The 18,322-nt window shown below is 39.3% G+C and overlaps 1 protein-coding gene across 5 annotated transcripts in view; it reads right to left on the bottom strand.

Moving 5' to 3' along the window:
• Positions 1 to 18,322, bottom strand: part of RAPGEF2 (Rap guanine nucleotide exchange factor 2) — a 183,182-nt gene that overhangs the window by 122,142 nt on the left and 42,718 nt on the right. For all 5 annotated transcript variants that reach the window (XM_048076135.2, XM_066996101.1, XM_066996103.1 and 2 more), the window contains exons 2-3: positions 5,882 to 5,952; positions 979 to 1,035 (exon numbers count right to left, since the gene is read on the bottom strand). In XM_048076135.2, coding sequence (XP_047932092.2) covers positions 979 to 1,035; positions 5,882 to 5,952 — 128 coding nt within the window. The remainder of the gene's footprint in view (positions 1 to 978; positions 1,036 to 5,881; positions 5,953 to 18,322) is intronic.

Here is an 18,322-nt window from a genome sequence, read left to right as displayed (position 1 = left end):
AATTCAAATGGTTAGAATGAGCCAAGACATTACAACTAAACAAAAACTCTGGGACACATAATGGACACAAAACCCAACTGGCTACAGAAGGACAAAACACCAGCACAATGGTTACTGGCAAATTAATCTGTAAAATTAATTACAAAGATTATATTGATCTGATTACAAAATAATCTACCCATCTACAGACTTTGACCTTGTGCATTTCCCATACGTAAATGATTAATATGTTTCAGTAGACATTAATTTAACCTTGTGGAATAGTCAAGGCTTAGCATTGAAGTTTGTTCAATCACATCTTCCTTATGATGGTCAATGCAGGAAAAAAAATACATATGCATAAAAGAGGTACACAGGTGCATTCTTTGCATGCATTAATATTCAAATAATACCAGACAACCCAGCAAATCTTCATTTAGAGCCTGGACTAGCTGCAGTGAATGAAAATCTGATAAACCTATTTAACCGTTTATACAATCAACCAGTAAGCTGATTGTATAAATGCTGATTGTATAAATCAACCAGTAAGTTGATTGTGTAAAAGAAGAAACTGCAGCTCTCAGATGTTTATTGTAAATCTGAGATGACATTAGATCACATCCCAGTTAATTACAAGCCACATTAGATTTGTCGATTTGGCACCTCTGGCGTGAGATGCTGGTCACTACTACTTTGACAAAACTGATGCGAAACCAAATGACAACTTATTCTAATGAGAAGACATCCCACATACTAATTCTGTAAAATCTCACTGAATACAAAAAATATAACACACTTCAGCAAGTAAGTCACTAGAAGCTCTCTCCCCAGAACCAGTAAATTTCTCCATTGTTTCATGATGAAAATGGAGTAGCTTACTGATGTTTACAGACTGCACTGGGGAAGGGAGATGGCATTAAATGCTGTCCACACTTCAGAATGAATTACTCAGAATATAATTAGAATTAACACCATATGAAGGGAAGAAGAAACACTTACTAGTATAGGACTTCATTTGCTTCATGCCTTTCATATCTAACAGTTTCACACATCAGTCTGAAAGAGAAAGAAGTCATTTTTAATTACGATTTGTATCAGTGTCACAAAAGGCTTCACTTTCTGAAGTTAGTCAGCATTTTCACATTTGCCTCCAGCCCTTACAGAAATTAACCATCATTTTAAAGCTTAGCTAATTTCTTAATTTAAGAGAATAAATCATTAAGTCTAAGCATTAGAGTTATTAGTTTATCCAAGATCAGATTTGATTTAGGACATTACATGTAATTGCTCCCATAAAAAAAATTATAAAGTGGGTAAAATGATACTGATCTCATTTATAAAGTTATCTGATAAAAGTACATTGCTCTATGAAGAAACAATGCAACCTTTAAAAAAAACAGACGATCACATTGCATTAGCTCACGTTCAAGCTCAATAGATAATACAATAACTTATGCTGCATGATAAATCAATGTAAAAAAACATGGTAAATCAATTCTAACAATCATTTTGTTAGAATTCAGCAACTTAACTTAAAAAATTACCAACAGATTTTAATGCTAAAATCCCAGAGGGCTCAAAGTAGAGAGCATTTCCTGTAGGAAAATCCTCTGTCTAGGGAGGAGGATTAAAACACTTATGCCGCATTTGTCAGGCAAATAGCGAATGCATAACAGAGAGCAACTATAATAGGCCTTACCACATACTAGGAAACACAACATTAACTTGGTGGGAAGGAAAAAAAACACATTTCTGTCTATTGTCTTAAGGAAATGGGCGCAGTAATTTACTGAGGGTGGGAAGGAAACAAAACCCACTGCCTCCCTTGGACATCCCAGAGCACTGAAGCTGACCACAAACACACGGGCTGTTTGACAGACAGTCAGCCAGAGATTTGCCTAAGAGGCTCTATGAACATCCAAATGAGAAACTATATTTAAATTTAGGAAAGAAATTCTCATCCCTTGCAGGATTTGTCTTCAGAACCTCAGTGTGCCAATGATCGGCTATCCATAGCAGTATCATAAAAGCAGACAAAAGTGCCTCAGCAAGAAGGCTCAAAGAAGTTGACAAGAGGTCCAAAAGAGCTGATTTGGGTTTGGTGTGCCATTTAAAAGGCTTATCGTTGTTTACGCTAACTTCCTAATTTATTCACTTCAATAGCCAATAGGCTGATAAAAGTTTCCCTCGCCCTCATCTCTTTCAGGATTTTACTTATGTCTGCTCACTAAAAAACAATCCTTTTTCTGTCCATAAGTGACAGGTTTGTAGTGGTACCTTGATAATTCAGAAATTTTTCATAAAGAATTTAGATCCTAATTCCATTTGTTCAAGAATCAAGCTTAATCACCTTCACCCTTCACCCACACACAGTATTTTGGATTTAGTCTTTGGACCATCTCCGAGAACTCCTCTTATAAGCAATTTCTGCGTTGTATATAACTAAGTCTCATGTATTGTATACAACTTTCTGCTAATGAAAAATCTGTCTTCCTTGCACAGCAAGAAGCTTTTTGAACCACAGAGCTTCCTCTTTTTCAGACACCATTTCCCACCATAGAATCAACCTTGCCAAAACTATACAGAAACCGAAAAGCTACTGTCTGCTTCCAGTGCCTGGCTCCTCACCTTCTCCCACCAGTCCTCTGCTTTGAGAGGTTCATTACAAGTGGACATGAGGTTATTGGTGACAACATACCAGAAGAAAATGAACAGTCATTGTTAGATATCAAATTTTAAAATGAAAATACTCCTTATAGAACATGCTGGATAGTCTGTACCCTACTGGTCTGAAAAGATTCTGGGCAACAGGCCATCCAAGAGTAGGAGTTATAGGAAACAGAATCACTTTAACAAGCAAGTTTTGTTCCCATATGAATTTGAAGCAGAGGAAGTACATTCTTGATAAAGTCACAAAAGTTCACCACTGGCTCTTGAGTTTTAGAGCATTTTGGTACCATTATTATGATGGTAATAGGGGAGAAAATGCCTTGTACAGAAGGTAGACAAGCATTTCAATTCTTGTGTTAAACTGGAACAGTTAGAAATTGCACTTACTGTAAGTTACAGTAAAAACTAGACTATTACTTCAAGTATTTTAAAAACTGATTTAGTTCTGGTCAATACTGCTGTTGAATTTGCACTCAAATGTGATCTTTGTCCATCTCCTAAACACACGTAATAAATTCAAGATGAGCTCATCAGCAAACCACAAGGTAGATTATTCACTACTGAAGGCTATATTTACTCCAACAGTTTTAATGCATCTCAGAAGTTTTTGAGGCATCCCACAGCCACAAGAAATGCTGTTTCCTAAAGGATGCTATAAAAGCTTTTTGTCCCACATCTGCAGGGAATCCAGCCTTTCCCATGTATGGCACTGCAAACAGAAGCTCTCTTCTAGGAACGTAGTGTGCTGGGAGAGCTAGCCCAAGTTCCACACATTCCTCAGCAAGAACCTCATTCCGAACAGGAAGCCAAAAAGTACAAATCAACATACCATGTAACCATATGTGCATGCTTTGATCTTTGTAAACAAGTTAACATCAGCTCAACTCCAGCTATGTAAAACTTGATATTCTGAAACTCTTGCATATAATAGCAAAACAGAAAATACTTTGGAAGGAGGCCATGATTACATTCAAAGGAGAAGTAATTACACAGGCTACTTTGAAGTCAACATTCATATTGCAGAACGTGTCGTGAGCACATTGGGAGAAAGAAAACTCCACCTTTTATTTTCTCACAATTACAGGACATTGGCTTGGGAATGAAGACTCCGACAGAATGACGAAGCAAGAGACCAGAAATTAGAACTTAAAAGAGCATTAATCAAGTCAAAGTTGCTTCAGCATCTTCAGATGTGGCAAATGTTGTCAAGCCCCAGGATGCAAAATAATAGTAATTCAATCTCCTTCCTTGTAGAGCATACAGGAGATGTGCAGGCCTCCTTTTTATATCTGCCAGAAACACACTGATGTCCAAATACTCTTAGAAGACTCAGCTGGTAGTAAGATATTTGTGTGAAGACAACTGAAACAATGACTTAAAATCAAATAAATGCAAGTCTTTAAAAATAATATAAAGTACATCTGGAAGTTTTTATTTAAATTACTTTATTAAAGTACTTTATGGGGAAAAGAAATCTGATGATGACATTTATTAGTTTGTTGTTTTTGTTTGTATGTTTTGTTTATTTTACTAAGTATCATTTGCATGTGTATCACATAATTTTTCTAAAACTTCTGCACAAAAGGAAGCACAAACTGAAACAGAACCCAAATAATAGACTGCTTCCATGATTATTGCATTACTTAAGTGATTTGGACTATGTGCAGCCTTTCCTTCAGGACCAGAAGTTGTACATTGTACATAAAGCATTACTTTTAGTCTCAAAGTCTGAAAAGAAAACGCACCCACCCGTAACAGAACGCAGAAGGAGCATATAGGGATACACACATGCATACATACAAGAAGAAAGCGTTAGGACAATAAAGTAATAAATGGATGCAGTGATAGCCAGCTTTTGAATTCAAGGTATGGTACACAAGAGCAATGTATAGTTACCAAGCCTCCTATTTATTTACTTCATTAATGTATACTATTTTAATGCCTTAAATATTTCAAAAATAATGAAATAAAAGTGACTGTTTCAAAAAAAAATGTTATTTCAGTTATGGCAGATAAATTCAACCCATCACCTGTTTTCCTGACAGCTGAATTCCTGACAGTTCCTGGAAGAAATTTTATTTTATGGCCAAAGCAACATTCTTATACTTGTTTTAACTGAATTTTTGTTTTCTAAATGTTGTCATGTCTGCCATCATGAACATGTTCATGCAACAATGAAGTATCTAACTTAGAATTTAACAGGCCTTTGATTGTCACTGAGGATTACGCTTACGTTTTTTAAATCAATAACAAGGATTTGCTGTGAATTATGCATCGTCTGGATAGGAAATTGATAAAAAGTGTTAAAAACACTCCTATGGCAATAGGAAAATTCAGCTTCAAATTTTGATATCAAAGGCAAACCCAAAGTAAATTGTGCTTGTCCTCTGCCCAGCTCTACTTTCTCTCTTTCAGGGAGAAGACTATCCTCTTTACTTTTCCATACAGCTCCCCAAACAAATCTTCCAGACTAGCATATATTTATCTTTGATTTGCTTCTCCATTGGAAACCTTCCAGTATGAAGTTCTATTAAGAAACAAGAAGGATAACCACAGTAGCAGGTCTGTCAAAGACACAGTCTAAAGTATAGTGAGCGTCTCCAATACAAAATCCTTAGCTGTCCAGACACTCAAGGTGACACAAGATCTGGAGACTGAGGTACATAAGTAGATTTCAGTAGGCCTTTTTCAATGGAGAGACGCAAACAAGAGGCAGCAAGACACTACACACTCACCTTGCTATCAGAAGCAATTCAAAATTATTTCTATGTAGCCCTTCTACATGCATTCAGGGCTGGTTCATACCCATGATAGAAGAAGCTTCAGTGAGAAGAGTTTAAAACACTGACAAAACTATTTTCAGCTGAAAACATTCTAAAGTAGAAACATTACCACTTTCTTTATTGTATTCAACTTTGATTATACCTACTACCATGCAAGTTCAAAACTTCCGTAAAAAGTCTGTAATAAAAAATATGTACTCCTTCATATAAATCATGGAATTCCATTTTAATAAAATGAAAGGATAATAAAAATTCTGGCAGCCATCTTCTTGCTTTTTGATGGGAGTGTCAAATGCAAGTGACAAACACCTAATAAAATATTATTTCCATGCTTTCTATGAAATATACCTTAAATAGAAGATTGTGTCTGTAAGAAATGTTTATTACTACACAACTGTGTAAACCTTTTTTCCCCACACATAAGCAGTAGCTCTTATAAAGCATCATACCTTAGCTGATGTTCTCGCAGATTAGACAAGGCTTCCATTCCATGTAAATAGGAATACACAATCTCCAAATCCTGAAAACATATGGAAAACATTATTAGGATTTTAATTTGGTACAAGCTGTTAAAATGCTGCTTTTATAAAGCATCTAAAGCTCTCCTGTTACGGGCAGCAGGAATATTGGAAATAACACATTTACAGGCAATCAAACGCAACCTGCATGAATACCTTTGATTCTACTTCGGAAACTAACACAGGGAAGGATGGTGCTAATGACCACATCATAAAATTCAAACACAGAAAACCTTTCTGCTTTTGCCGTCATTGCTCGTGTTCAGTAAACAAGCCTGGTCCAGAATTCCAGTGAGCTATGGTGCAACTGCCCTGCTTCCCAATGCCAGTGTACCCAAGAACTTTCATTTACTCCATAAAGCAAGCTCACAAGAAAATAGTCTTTTCAAGTTCAAGGGAAAAGAAAAAAGTGCAAAAATAGTCTGCAAAATAACCCAGTGTAAATGTTTAAAAAATTGTACCTTTGTCAAATGGAAGCTAAACCACAAGCTTAAGTGAGAAAAAAGATGGCATGAACAGTCAATTATTGGCATGAAATAACCAAAAAAAAATAAATTAAATACTAATTACATGACAAATTTTACATTTAGTTTTAAATTTACTGTGGAACTCTGAAACCCAGACACAAAAAAAAAATTAATAAAGAGATGAAAACATCACCCAAGACTAAAACTTCCCAAGATGCAACTGTGGAAGTATTAACATCAATCTCAAGGGTTTGCTGATGTTAGATCACTACAACACTTAAAGCTTGATTTCAGCCCACAACATCTATGATGATTTAACTTTGGCTCATGGATTTGATACTGTTTCACCATCCATTTTTTAAACTGGTTCTTTGAAAAACAAACCAGTAGCTCACAACAACTAGCTGAGGCTGACAGAAAGCTGAGAATAAACTAACACCCTTGTAACTCACTATAAGAATATGTTTTCAAGTAATGCAGTTTCTCAAAACTAATAATTTGTGAAATATTTTGTCACTGTGAAAACTTTATTTAAAACTGAATGCGAGTACAGAGATACTTCAGTGTCCAGGCACAGTGAAAGAATGCCATGTGAGATGCTCTGAAGGAGACTTGAGCTCTGAATTCCCCCAGGAGAAGTTAATGTTAATTAAGAAAAATAAAAATATGATGTAGTTTAGTATATTATTGTACAAGTGTTACTGTACTTGTTTAAACCACTCTACAGATAAGCAAAGACACCAGGAGTTACAGTCAGTGGTTGAAACTAAATAAATGTCTTTCATTCAATACCTAAAAGAATGATTTTTTCCTCACACTAAAAAAAAGGAAAAACTCAGTTTGAAAAAGCAGAAGAAATGCACAAGTGAAAACTTTGACTTCACTTCTGTTCTGGTCCTTCTGTTCCCTTGTCCTCTGGAGGCTTTGGTCCTCCTGCGAGGAGCAGAGGATGCGTGAAGGACAAAGACAATTATGCATGATCTGGGATGGAGGGACCTTGTACATGCGACTTTGAGGAGGAAAAAAAAACAGCTACTTGCAGGTTTGTTCTACACCTTCCCTCACACCCCCATTTTATACTAATAAAAACATATAAAAGCTCATGTCTGCTGCTGTCTTGCAGGGACCCCCAGGAGCCACAAGCCCGTCTGTCCTAGTGGCACTGCAGTGCCTCAGCTGCCCAAGCCACCAGCCGCCCCAGGGAGCTGGGAGTGGATCACTGGGGATCAGACTTCCACATAACCCATTGCTACTAGCAAAAGCCTGGTCAGAAGGTGCTGCTGTAAGTTGTTTTCAGCAAGCCTGTGTAACAACAGACAGGCGCTGAAAAGGAGAATAACCCTTTGCCCTCAGCGCTGGCACTGAGGTTTCTCTGTAGTGGCGTGGGTTTTACATGCAGTGAAGGATTCACTGCCTGACAGAAGAACCACTGAAGATGCCTGATTACATGGACCCACAGCTGTAAAAGCAAAAGTGCATGGTAAAAGGGATCCGCAGACCTTTTGTTCTCCTGTTGAAACCAACAGACATTTCAGCATTGCAGGTGATGTGCACCAGCACTGGATCAGACAACAGCTCCTGATAAGAGCTGCAGCCCATTCTTCAGGCAGAACCTTCCCACAGGGTGTCTAACAGCAAACAGCTCCCTCTAGCACCAAAAGCTTAGCACTGAAATTTAAGTAACAAATTCAAGTATCAACCCTGTCATTAAATTCTGCATAACTGTGCAAGATTAAAAAAAAAAAAAGAGCCAGCCAAAAGCACTGAATATATTTTCATATACTGCCAGTAGGCGCTGCACACTCCCGTTCAGCAGCATTAAAAAGTAGGAAAGCAATTTGAAAAAAAATAATCCAAAGATTAATACAGTATCCCCGTTAGTCACCTCTGTTTTCAATTTATCTCTGGAAAAGCTATGCTTTGTTTAGTTAGCAAACATTTTTATCAAACATGGATGTTTTAGTGTTGTTTGAACGTCTTGATTAAAAGTGAGTTAATGGAATGCAGGAGTCCTTCAGAAATATTTGCACCACATCTTTTAAAATCCTAAGTAAATTCAGAATGTTTGAAACAGTGGCAGAATAAAAGCCACCTTTCCTCTACCCCCAAAAAAAAATTCACACATACACACAAACTTAGGCTACGAAATTTTTCAATTTTGGTATTATAGACAATTGCCAAAAAGCTAAAAATTCAAAATTCTCAGGAAAAGAACTTTCTCTTTCATGGACACGATCTGTCTTTATATTTAAGCAGAATAGTTGAGAAAATCCTTAAAAGATGCAATTAAATTCAGCAACACTGGGACTTAAACATCTTTTGAGATAAGTAGTTTTCAGGACCACAGCATGTTAACGCTAATCCCCAGAATGTATAAAAGCATACGAATGGCAGCAGTCTGATGTATTTTTTGTTTTTACAATATATGTACTTAAATTACCACAAGGTGGCAGACTGAGCCATCAAAAGTTCAGAGAAAGTAATTCTTTATAGTTTCTCTTATTTAAAAAAAGAATCGAATACTTTATAACAGCTTGTAAGTCAGAAGGAGCAAAGCTCACCATAACCGATACAACTGGTTAAACACTCTGCGACAGCAAGGGCGATTTATACAAAAAGTACTGAGAAACCACCAGCTTTCTGCTTTCTGACTTTATCAATTGAAAAAAGATGATTGCAATGACAATGTAAAGACTTGGCTGATCTTGCTACAAGAACTGAGATCTACATAAAGATCTTGGCAACAGTTTGTAAAAATATGTCAATGGAATCTCCAAATATTCTAATGGAATCTCCAAATTTCTAATAAAAATCTGCATTTGTTTATGTACAGATGTTGCATTTGTTTCAAACATGGTAATTTCAGTTACACAAGCCAAACCCAGAACATTGCCCCCAAATTCACAGCAGTTTAAGAAACGTTCACTTTACTGAAGTGATAGATACACCTCGAAATTCACTACTTTTGACTGAAAAATTTAAGCCTCCCTCGAAGTTTTGTACTTTTTCCATCCCGCTTTGTAGTAAGTGTGAAACTGCCAGCCTAACTCAACCGTTTATCATCCTTGCCACAGTTGAAAAGCAAAATGCTGGTCTGAGATACTCATTCCTCTGATAGTGAGAAATTCGCTCATTTCTGTGCAGTCATGGAAAGAAAGCGCAGAGAAGCTTTCATCCTACTCTTACAATAGCTCGTTTCATTTTGAATCAAAGGGTAAGAAAAAAATACAAGCTAATTCCCTAATTTATTTCCTTGGAGGGGAAAAAGAGGAGCTTCTCAAAGCACCTGATATTCACCTCAGGCTCCAAACTACCTGCCTGCTGACTATATACTACAGGTTAAGAGGCCAGCTCTTGTCAGAATAACCCATCTTTAGCTCAGATTGAGGGACCTGAGAGCAAACCCCCAGGGAGGACGCAGGTTGCGAGCAGAGGCCACGGTGCAGGCGGTCCCAGCCCGCTCACACCTCTCAGGCCCAGCATGGCACCCAAGCCACCTGGTTGCACTGCTGGGAAAATGGCCGCTCCCCGCCTGCTGTCCCCAGTGTGCTCAGCACCGCTCGAGACATCACCACGAGGCCCACGTTGTCCGGCTCAGGGAGATGAAGGCGGGACCTTAAAGCCTTCTGCTGGTTTACGTGCATTACGAAACTGCTAGCAGGGAAGGGGCACGTGTAGTTTTGATGTCGCTGAATGGTTATTTTAGCTTAAAATGGAACCTTTCTTTCCCCTTCAAGTATTTTAATGCTTTTTTACCCCATCAAATCATATACTAACAAGCGCAGTTTTTCTTCCTAGTGAGGAATAGTGAGCCACAATCAAAACCAACATTGCTGAAGTCTTGTCTTGTCTCTTTCCTTATAGCTGTAGGATCCTGTCCTTTTCCCCTTTTTTTTTTATTGCATCCAGCACCTGAAATCATTTGGCCCTCAGCAATTCAGGTACCTATACCGAGCATTTATTTCTCTATCATTAATTTAGCACCTGCCTGTACTGCTCCCTAAGGCCAAAGCAGTGCCAGCATTGCCAAAAGAAACAGGCCAGACTACTGCAGCAACTCATCCAGCTTAAACAGAAAAGTCCGTGTCCGCAGCAGACATCTGCTCCTGAGCAGGTTTGTGTACATGAGCCAGTCCGCACGAACGTGCCAGGCTCTCACAAAGAGCAGCTCCGGAGGACATACACGGCCCTGCCTTCAGAGACCACAGCCTCTGAAGGAAAGCCAGGGCAGACAGGGCGGCAGCAACTTCAGCTATCCCAGACAAACCCAAAGGCAAGACAAAACCAAAAGGTAAGGCAAAACCTTACTCTGAGAGTGAGCTCACACCTTGCAAATATTAAGCTGTCAAAGTCAGGAGCAAAGCCAGGTACAGACTGAACAGACTTACAGCATGACACAAAAATCCAGTCCTGCTGATACCGAAATCCCTGCTGTACACAAATGAAGATGAAGTACTCTACCTTCAGCTTCCCGGCAGCAGAAAAAATAAACTTTCTCACAGTTGCTGTGCAGGAGCATGCCCAGGTATGCATGGACTTATCAGTGAGCCATGCCACCAGTAATTTGCTGAGGAGATTAAAATGAAGGATTTGTCATGTAGGACAGAGTTTTGACATTGTTTCCCTCACATCAGGACCTTCATATTCAGGGCTGGGGTGCTGACACATGGGAAGCCAGCCAGAATACAAACTAATACACTGAAATTTGAGATAAATTATTCTTTTCAACTTCACTGCAAGCCACAGCAGCATTTTTCTGCACGTTATTCCTACTGCTACACAGCATGCTACACAGAGATCTGTGGCATTAAAAAATAGAGCCAAAGTAATAGAAAGCAATTTACCAATTCAATACAGAATTAAGTGACTGAACTGGCAGCTACATAGATACTGTTTTGAACTGTGGGGGGAAAAAAGTAACCAATCAACTAATAATTTGTGTCTGAACATAGAATAAAATTTCTAATTCTTAATATACTCAGTTTCCAAGTGTCATCTAGGATGACAAGAACACCAACCAGCCTAACACAGTTCTCCCCTTCTGAAGGAGCAGCACCACCACCTCCCAGCCAAGCTGCTCATCAGGAAATTCAAAATTCCTGATACAGACGCACAGGGAGTCAGCTCAGCAGAGCTGCTCCAGCAAGCACCATCATCCCACAGCGCCATCGTAATTTCTCCCTTTTCTTCTGCCTGACACAGGAAAAACGTAGAAAGTGGAGGGGTGGGAAGCAAGAACAAGTGGCACTGGAGACAGGTGGAGTGCAAAGCCACATACAGAGGGTAGGAAGACACCCGCTGGTTAGCAAAGCAGCTTTGCTGTCCCTAGTTTGTCACCCATCTGCCTATTTATTCTGCCTCTTCCTGAACTGCCTGCTCCAGGCACTAGCTCAGCTTTCCTCAAACCTGCAGCTCCCAAAGACAATGAGGAGACAATTTGCATGGAGGAGTTTCTAAAAACATACCTCCTTATCCATACTCAAAATGGGCGACTGAGATTGAAAGGCAACTTTTTAATTTAAAGGTCTGTTAGAGCCACCAAATGCTAAATTAGTTACTTTAAAACTTGTGGCCAGAGCTCTGAAAAAATTTACCATCCTCAACCTGCAGGAATTTGTCTCAACTAGCACGTACTGTATTTCAGGAAACCTATGACAAAACATTACTCCACAGTAATCAGGCATGACTAAGCTTGGGAATCAGCCTCTACCAGAAGGGCAGCAACCCAGCACAAACCTTCACTTCCTCTACTTCATCCACGCAGTGGGAAAGAACTCTAGAAACTGTATTGATCTTGTTTAGACTTGTTGACACACAAAAAAATTGTTATTATTAGTTCCACTAAAGGCAGGCACATTTGTTCTGGGTTAGGAAAAGAATTTTCAAACCCAATTGGAAACAGAAGGAACAGGCAAATTCAATCTGGAATTGAAGCACCCACACGTGAAGCTCATCAGGAACAACTCCAAAACCTCCTAAAGAAAAAGGAAAATTCTCATTTTCCTGGTCTGTCTTAACTGGGAATTCTTCCAGTACAGAACAAAAACGTGCTTCTCAAAAATCTTTAGCTGCATTACTGCCTCTAAAATTCAGAGGCTGGAGAAACACAATAGGATCGTGTTAAAATAGATGTGGAGAAACAAGATGTTTCAAATGGGACACTTCAGTCAGCCCTCCTGTCTTTCAAATATATTTTATTTAAACAAGCTCCCCTGGAAATAAAATCTCATTTATCTTTATTTTTGCACTATACATTTTTTTTCTAATGGAAACTGGGTTAAAAACCTCTACTTCCATGTAATGCCTCACAGATTCACATATGATATAAACAGTTCCTGGTTTTCAATCTTGCCAGCAGAACCGTCTCAAATATATGACTGAACTAGAAGGTTCAATGACCCACCCCACAGGAACAGACTTTTAACACCAGCTCAAAATTAATACAATCGATTCAACATATCCTGCTGGTCATGAAGCTTTTAGCCGAATAAAGTAAAGAAATTAAGACAGTCATGATTATAACCATCCTATACGATGGGGTTAAACATGGAAAGGGTAGACGGGAAATTAAAGCCTGCCATCTCATAGAAGTCAGTGCACAAACTAATGAGCATAGGAAATTACAGGGTAGTGCTGTGCATTTCTGTCCTGCTTTCCAGACTCATAGAAGTCAGACAATTAAATGCTTAACACAAAAGCTAAGTTCTGTAGTCAAAAATTCAGTCTTTGGTCGCATGTCCAAATGCAAACAAAATGGTTTCACCACAAAAGCTCTCTCCTACTCGCTGCACAGTCCATAATTATGAAAGGCACTTAAAGTTATTCACCATTTCAAATATATATAATTGCCTTTCTGCGCCTTTTCAATATTTATAGCCAACAGTGGGAAGCTGTTCTATCCGTTTTCACATTCATCACAAAAACATTCACATTTTTTGTTGTAGTTACACCAGTTCCTAGCGATGGGTAGGTTTTTTTGTTTGTTTGTTGTTGCTTTTTTAATAATGATAAGGAGGGCCTCAAACTGTTTTGAGACAGTGTTATTTGTCCCATGTTTTCCATTAGTTATATGCAATAAGATTCAATAACCTACTAGAGGAAATTCAATCTTGTAACAAATATCAGCTACTACATACAGTGGAACTTGTTTTTAAACAATGACTTGTAGCAGAAATGTGTTTTCTATAAATGTATCTAAATAGATAGGACTATAAAGGCCAGCAACTTTGGGACAACAGATTTTATTTAAAAAAACAGGGAAAGTAAACTGAATGTACAAGAATACTAGAGTAAACCACCAGAAAGTAGCTCCTAGGTGGTTCCTGGTTGTGACAGGAACTTCTGAAGGATCTCAGCCTGAAGAACGACATCACTAAGAGTAACTAGGGTGGTAGCCAGGAAAAGGAGACCAAAGCATATCAAGTAGGATTTCCCTCTTAAAAGGGGGTTAGCTTAAAACAGTTAGCTGTGCTTAAAGGATTCCCCAGGAGCTGTCAGGGAAAGATTAAGATATATCGATTTATTTTATTTTTTTTAAGGGTACTTCTACAGGTTTCAAAGCAGCCAGAGATGATACCTATGATACCAGTTTACCCACAAGCACTAGAGTCCAGACAACCTAGGTATAACCAAACCAGACAAACGAATCACCACAAAGGAAACACATCGCTCCAGACTTGGTCTTTATGAGATCCTGACACAATTTTTCTTGCAGTGGGCAAGAACAACTCATTTTCTGAGAAACTGAATTTCTGTAAAGCTTAGGTCACAGTACTTCAGCATCACAGCTATACAGTCTTCCTTCTTCAAATGCATCTGTACAACTGTTGTGAAAGATAAACATCACAACTTATATTTTCTTGTATACTGGTACTCACGGTGCATCCCATTTGTTGGAAGGGACAACCATTCCAAGCCACAAGCAAATAAACTACAGTGACCTTACAGAGCAGTCATTTGCCAGCTGATCTGTGATAACCATTTGCGTGAACATTTTATACCTATCACTGCAAACAACCTTTGTAAATTTATTAAGAGGCTAAGAAGGCAACATTTTTCAGTTGATGAACGGATAACCTGGTAAGCCATCTCAGCACAATCACTTGCTATCATCTGTCTGCATCTAAAGCCACAATTGTCTCAACTGCTTGTTCTGCCTAATTTCTCTAGAATACTAGCATTTTACCCTTGTTTTTTAAACCAAAACTTTTGCATAGCTTAATTGTGCTGTAGCCGCTCAGAATTCTGGCTGTGAATCACAGCCTTTTTTTTCCAGCACTGTCCCGAGTGCTGAAAGCCAGCAAACTCCACCCTCGACTTTTTGTATTTTTCCCTTGCCAAGCAAAAAACAAAAACAAAACCAGCCCAGAGACACAAACCTCACACACTCCTTGAGAAAATCAGTTCCCAAAAACAATTAATTGCCAACCCAGTCAGCAGCGCACCGACTCCAACATCACCCAGAGCGTAACAGCATCCCTGCTTTGTAAAATCAGGCTTTCTAGAGGTCCCCCAGGGAGACCCTGGTAACCCCAAAAGCCTCTCCCAAGGTTATTTGTTGCAGACTGACATCAGCATCCTCAGGGGCTGAGCTGGTGAGCTCGCTGGCTGATTACCATGACAACTCACATGCAGAAACAAAAGAAACCAACGCGCATTGGAAGCAGCACGCTGCCAGAACTTACAACAGAAATATCTCGGCAGTACTATAATCAACAGAAAATAGTGAGTTAGTTTACATCGCTGGCCTACAAGCATTTTATATTGCTGGCTTACAACCAACCAAAGCAAAAACACACAACAAACCAAAAATAAAGTTCTCCTTTCCAACAGCCGAGGCAACTGTCGGTACTCGCAGAAGTAAAACTGCACAGCTCCTTTATGGCTTGGACAGTTTCAGTTTTACTTGAGAAAAATCATATTTCTCAGTTTCTTTACATTTAGAAATCAAAAAAAAATGCTGATAAAATAAAAGCATGAGGAAAGGGAAAGGATTATACCGCAGCTAATTTCAAGAATGTTTATACCCCAATATACAACTTTGATATCATGTTTAAACAAAGCTTTAAAATTCATTTAGGCTGACATTTTTTCCAACATACAACTCCTTTTAGTTCAGCTTATACTTTAAACAAAGGCTTTCTCATTTGATTTCCTGTTTTAAAAGGAGATCGCAAAAAATCAGGGTTGTGTGGGGTTTTTTTTAGTAGCAGCTGAACTTACAGCAGCATATTGCAGAGCATTTCTTCCAATCTACTAATATTTTTTGAAACATCAACAATAGATCACATGAAAGTAATTCCCAAACTGTCAGGCAAATGATCATACTAAAGTATGTATTTGCATGCCAAATCAATTCACACCCAAAAATTCCCCTCAAAAGCTGCTAGTGGTCACATCCTCCCAGAGCTGGGATTACCCCTCTGTGCAAATGAAGTGAACATTAGCAAAATGCTGAAGTACTTTCCACAGAGCAATCTCCAAGCCTAAATGTATTTGCCAGCTCAGATATATCCTGAAACACAGGCGGCATTTAATAACTCCATATTTTTATCTTTTGGGCTTGGGGCTAGTTTCCCCTACCCCCTTCATATAAGGAATGGTAGGATTCTGAAAAGATTTATTTTATTTTTAATATAACTTGGGGATGTATCAGCTTCCATATCTCAGATGGGCTTACTGGAGAACATGCTCTGATCCAGCATGGGCAGGTTTATTCAACACTTAGAAGCAGAACGCCAAATGCCTAAGACATTTTCAAGTCAAATTTAAAAAAAAAAAAAAACAGATTTGAGGCACCTGTAGGGTTACGGTGGTGAAGCATGGCTGCTTGTAGGTCAGCACTCTGCACCTAAATGCAGCTCTGAATATCATAAAAGACACAAAAAAAAAAAAGCCTTCCACTGCCAAAACCTGGTCTTTATTCTGGCAAGTGTCTGAGTCTTCAGTGAGCCAACCCCACATCTTAAAAGGTCAGGTGTGCCGACCCTTTCATGGTCCAAGTCAGGTGAGCAGAGGTCACGCACACAGGCGCATCCAGACCACAGGAGGCTGCCCGCGGCACGAAGAGCAGACAGGACCCCCCTTGCCCAGCAGCCGGCCAGCCGGATGAGCCCATCTGCTCTGCCTCTGTCCATTAAGATGAAACGACACCAAGCAGCTTCAGCCGATAAAACGGATCACTGCCCTGAAGGGGAAGGACTTAGCTCGCTTGGTTCAGTCTAACCCGGAGCTGCATCCACAAGGGAAAACCATCAGGAATAGCACAGAAGCTTAAAGAACATAAGAGCGAAGTCACGCGGTGTAACTTTGCTGGAACGCTCTGCCAGACCAGCAAAATTGCCTTGTAGAGGGAACAAGCCATCCGAGCTTGTTTAGCTGTACAGTCAAATTCTGAGGGAATTTGGAAACCCCTTTCTCTTTAGCATTCCTCATTAGCAGCTCTAGATTGCTCTTTCACAGCATTCTGAAATCCCTTTCATCTCATCACCCCAACAGATCCAAATCCAATTCTTGCAGCAGACAGCTCAAAACCCAGACCCAGCACCTATACTTTTTTGAACCTCAAATCCCGTGCCTTAAACCACTGCATTGGTACCATGGGTTACAGAGCCACACAGACATTATTTTCACACTCACAAGATCCTGAAAAGACTAGAAGCTGTGAATAAAGCTGATCTATTACTTACCCATTACCTGACTTGGCTGGCTCTGGATTTTTTGTTCACTAACTTCACCAACAGTTAAAGCCCAACAGCTCTAACTCTCACTTAGCAATACCACTGGGTGTTTCTCTGTGACAGGGGATTCCCAGTTAAGAACCCAACGCAGTCCAACAGCAGCGACCATTTACATCTGGTCTATGAGCTGTCTACTGAACTCGAGTTTAATTTCTAATAACTGCTAACGATGCCTGGCTGTCATGTCACAAGGGATTTTTTTAATTTAAGTTCCCCAAGTACATCCCTCCATTTGCTATACTAGCTTCTCCTCTAACCTGCAGTTCTCCAGCTCCAACAAACACAGACATCTACAAGCGGTGAAGCTGCCGAAGGACCAGCAGCAACTTTTGTGGAAAGGAGGAACCCAGCACACCACCCTCTGAAAACCCCAGGCAGGACAGCAGCAGGCAATCTCCCAGGATCTTAATCCACCCCATACTAAAGGGAAGCAGGTTTTGAAACTCCATAGTCTTCTCAGAGTGGAACCAGATGTTATATTCTTAGCGTAAGTTAACGAAGCAAAGAGTTGAAGAGAACACTGAACTCCTCGTGTATAATAAAATGCATACTCTTGGTTTCGTAACCGAGTATTTCTCAACAACATCAAGTGTCACTGTTTATGAATTTTTAACCAGTCTTAATACAAAAAAGCTTACCAGTTGTTTTGCAGACTGATTTAGACTGGGCATATGACAGCCGTCGATTTACAAAATCTTAAGATACTGCTTATCAAATGATGAGCAAATAACATTTGTTCTTAAACACTGAGTACATACCTTTACAGTAGCTTAAGTTCATGCATTTGAACTACAAAATTGCATGTTGAAGTATGCACATTCCTTATTTGAGACTTCTGATCTCCTGAGTTAGCAGATTACTGATAACAACTCACTTTTTCAACACTGAAAGCAACTCCGAGCAGAGCTCAGCACCCCAGTGAAACATCACTCCCATCCCCAAAGTGTCCTGATGGACAGTAGGCCAGCTCTCTCCCACCAGTGCCCCGCATCAGCCCTTGCAATGCCACAAGAAACCCAACAGGTTCAAGCACCACATCAGTATGTACACACATTCCTAAGAGTGTACTAAGAAATGTGACTAATATTAATCACCTGCTTGCACAGGCCCAGAATGTTCTAAAAATGAGGAAGAGACTAAGATCTTTCCACTCATTTTCCTGAGTC

This window comes from Anser cygnoides, chromosome 4, assembly GCF_040182565.1.
Source record: "Anser cygnoides isolate HZ-2024a breed goose chromosome 4, Taihu_goose_T2T_genome, whole genome shotgun sequence".
Classification (NCBI taxonomy): domain Eukaryota; kingdom Metazoa; phylum Chordata; class Aves; order Anseriformes; family Anatidae; genus Anser; species Anser cygnoides.
Note: the sequence above shows the minus strand (reverse complement) of the source record. Positions and strands in the feature narration are given on the sequence as shown.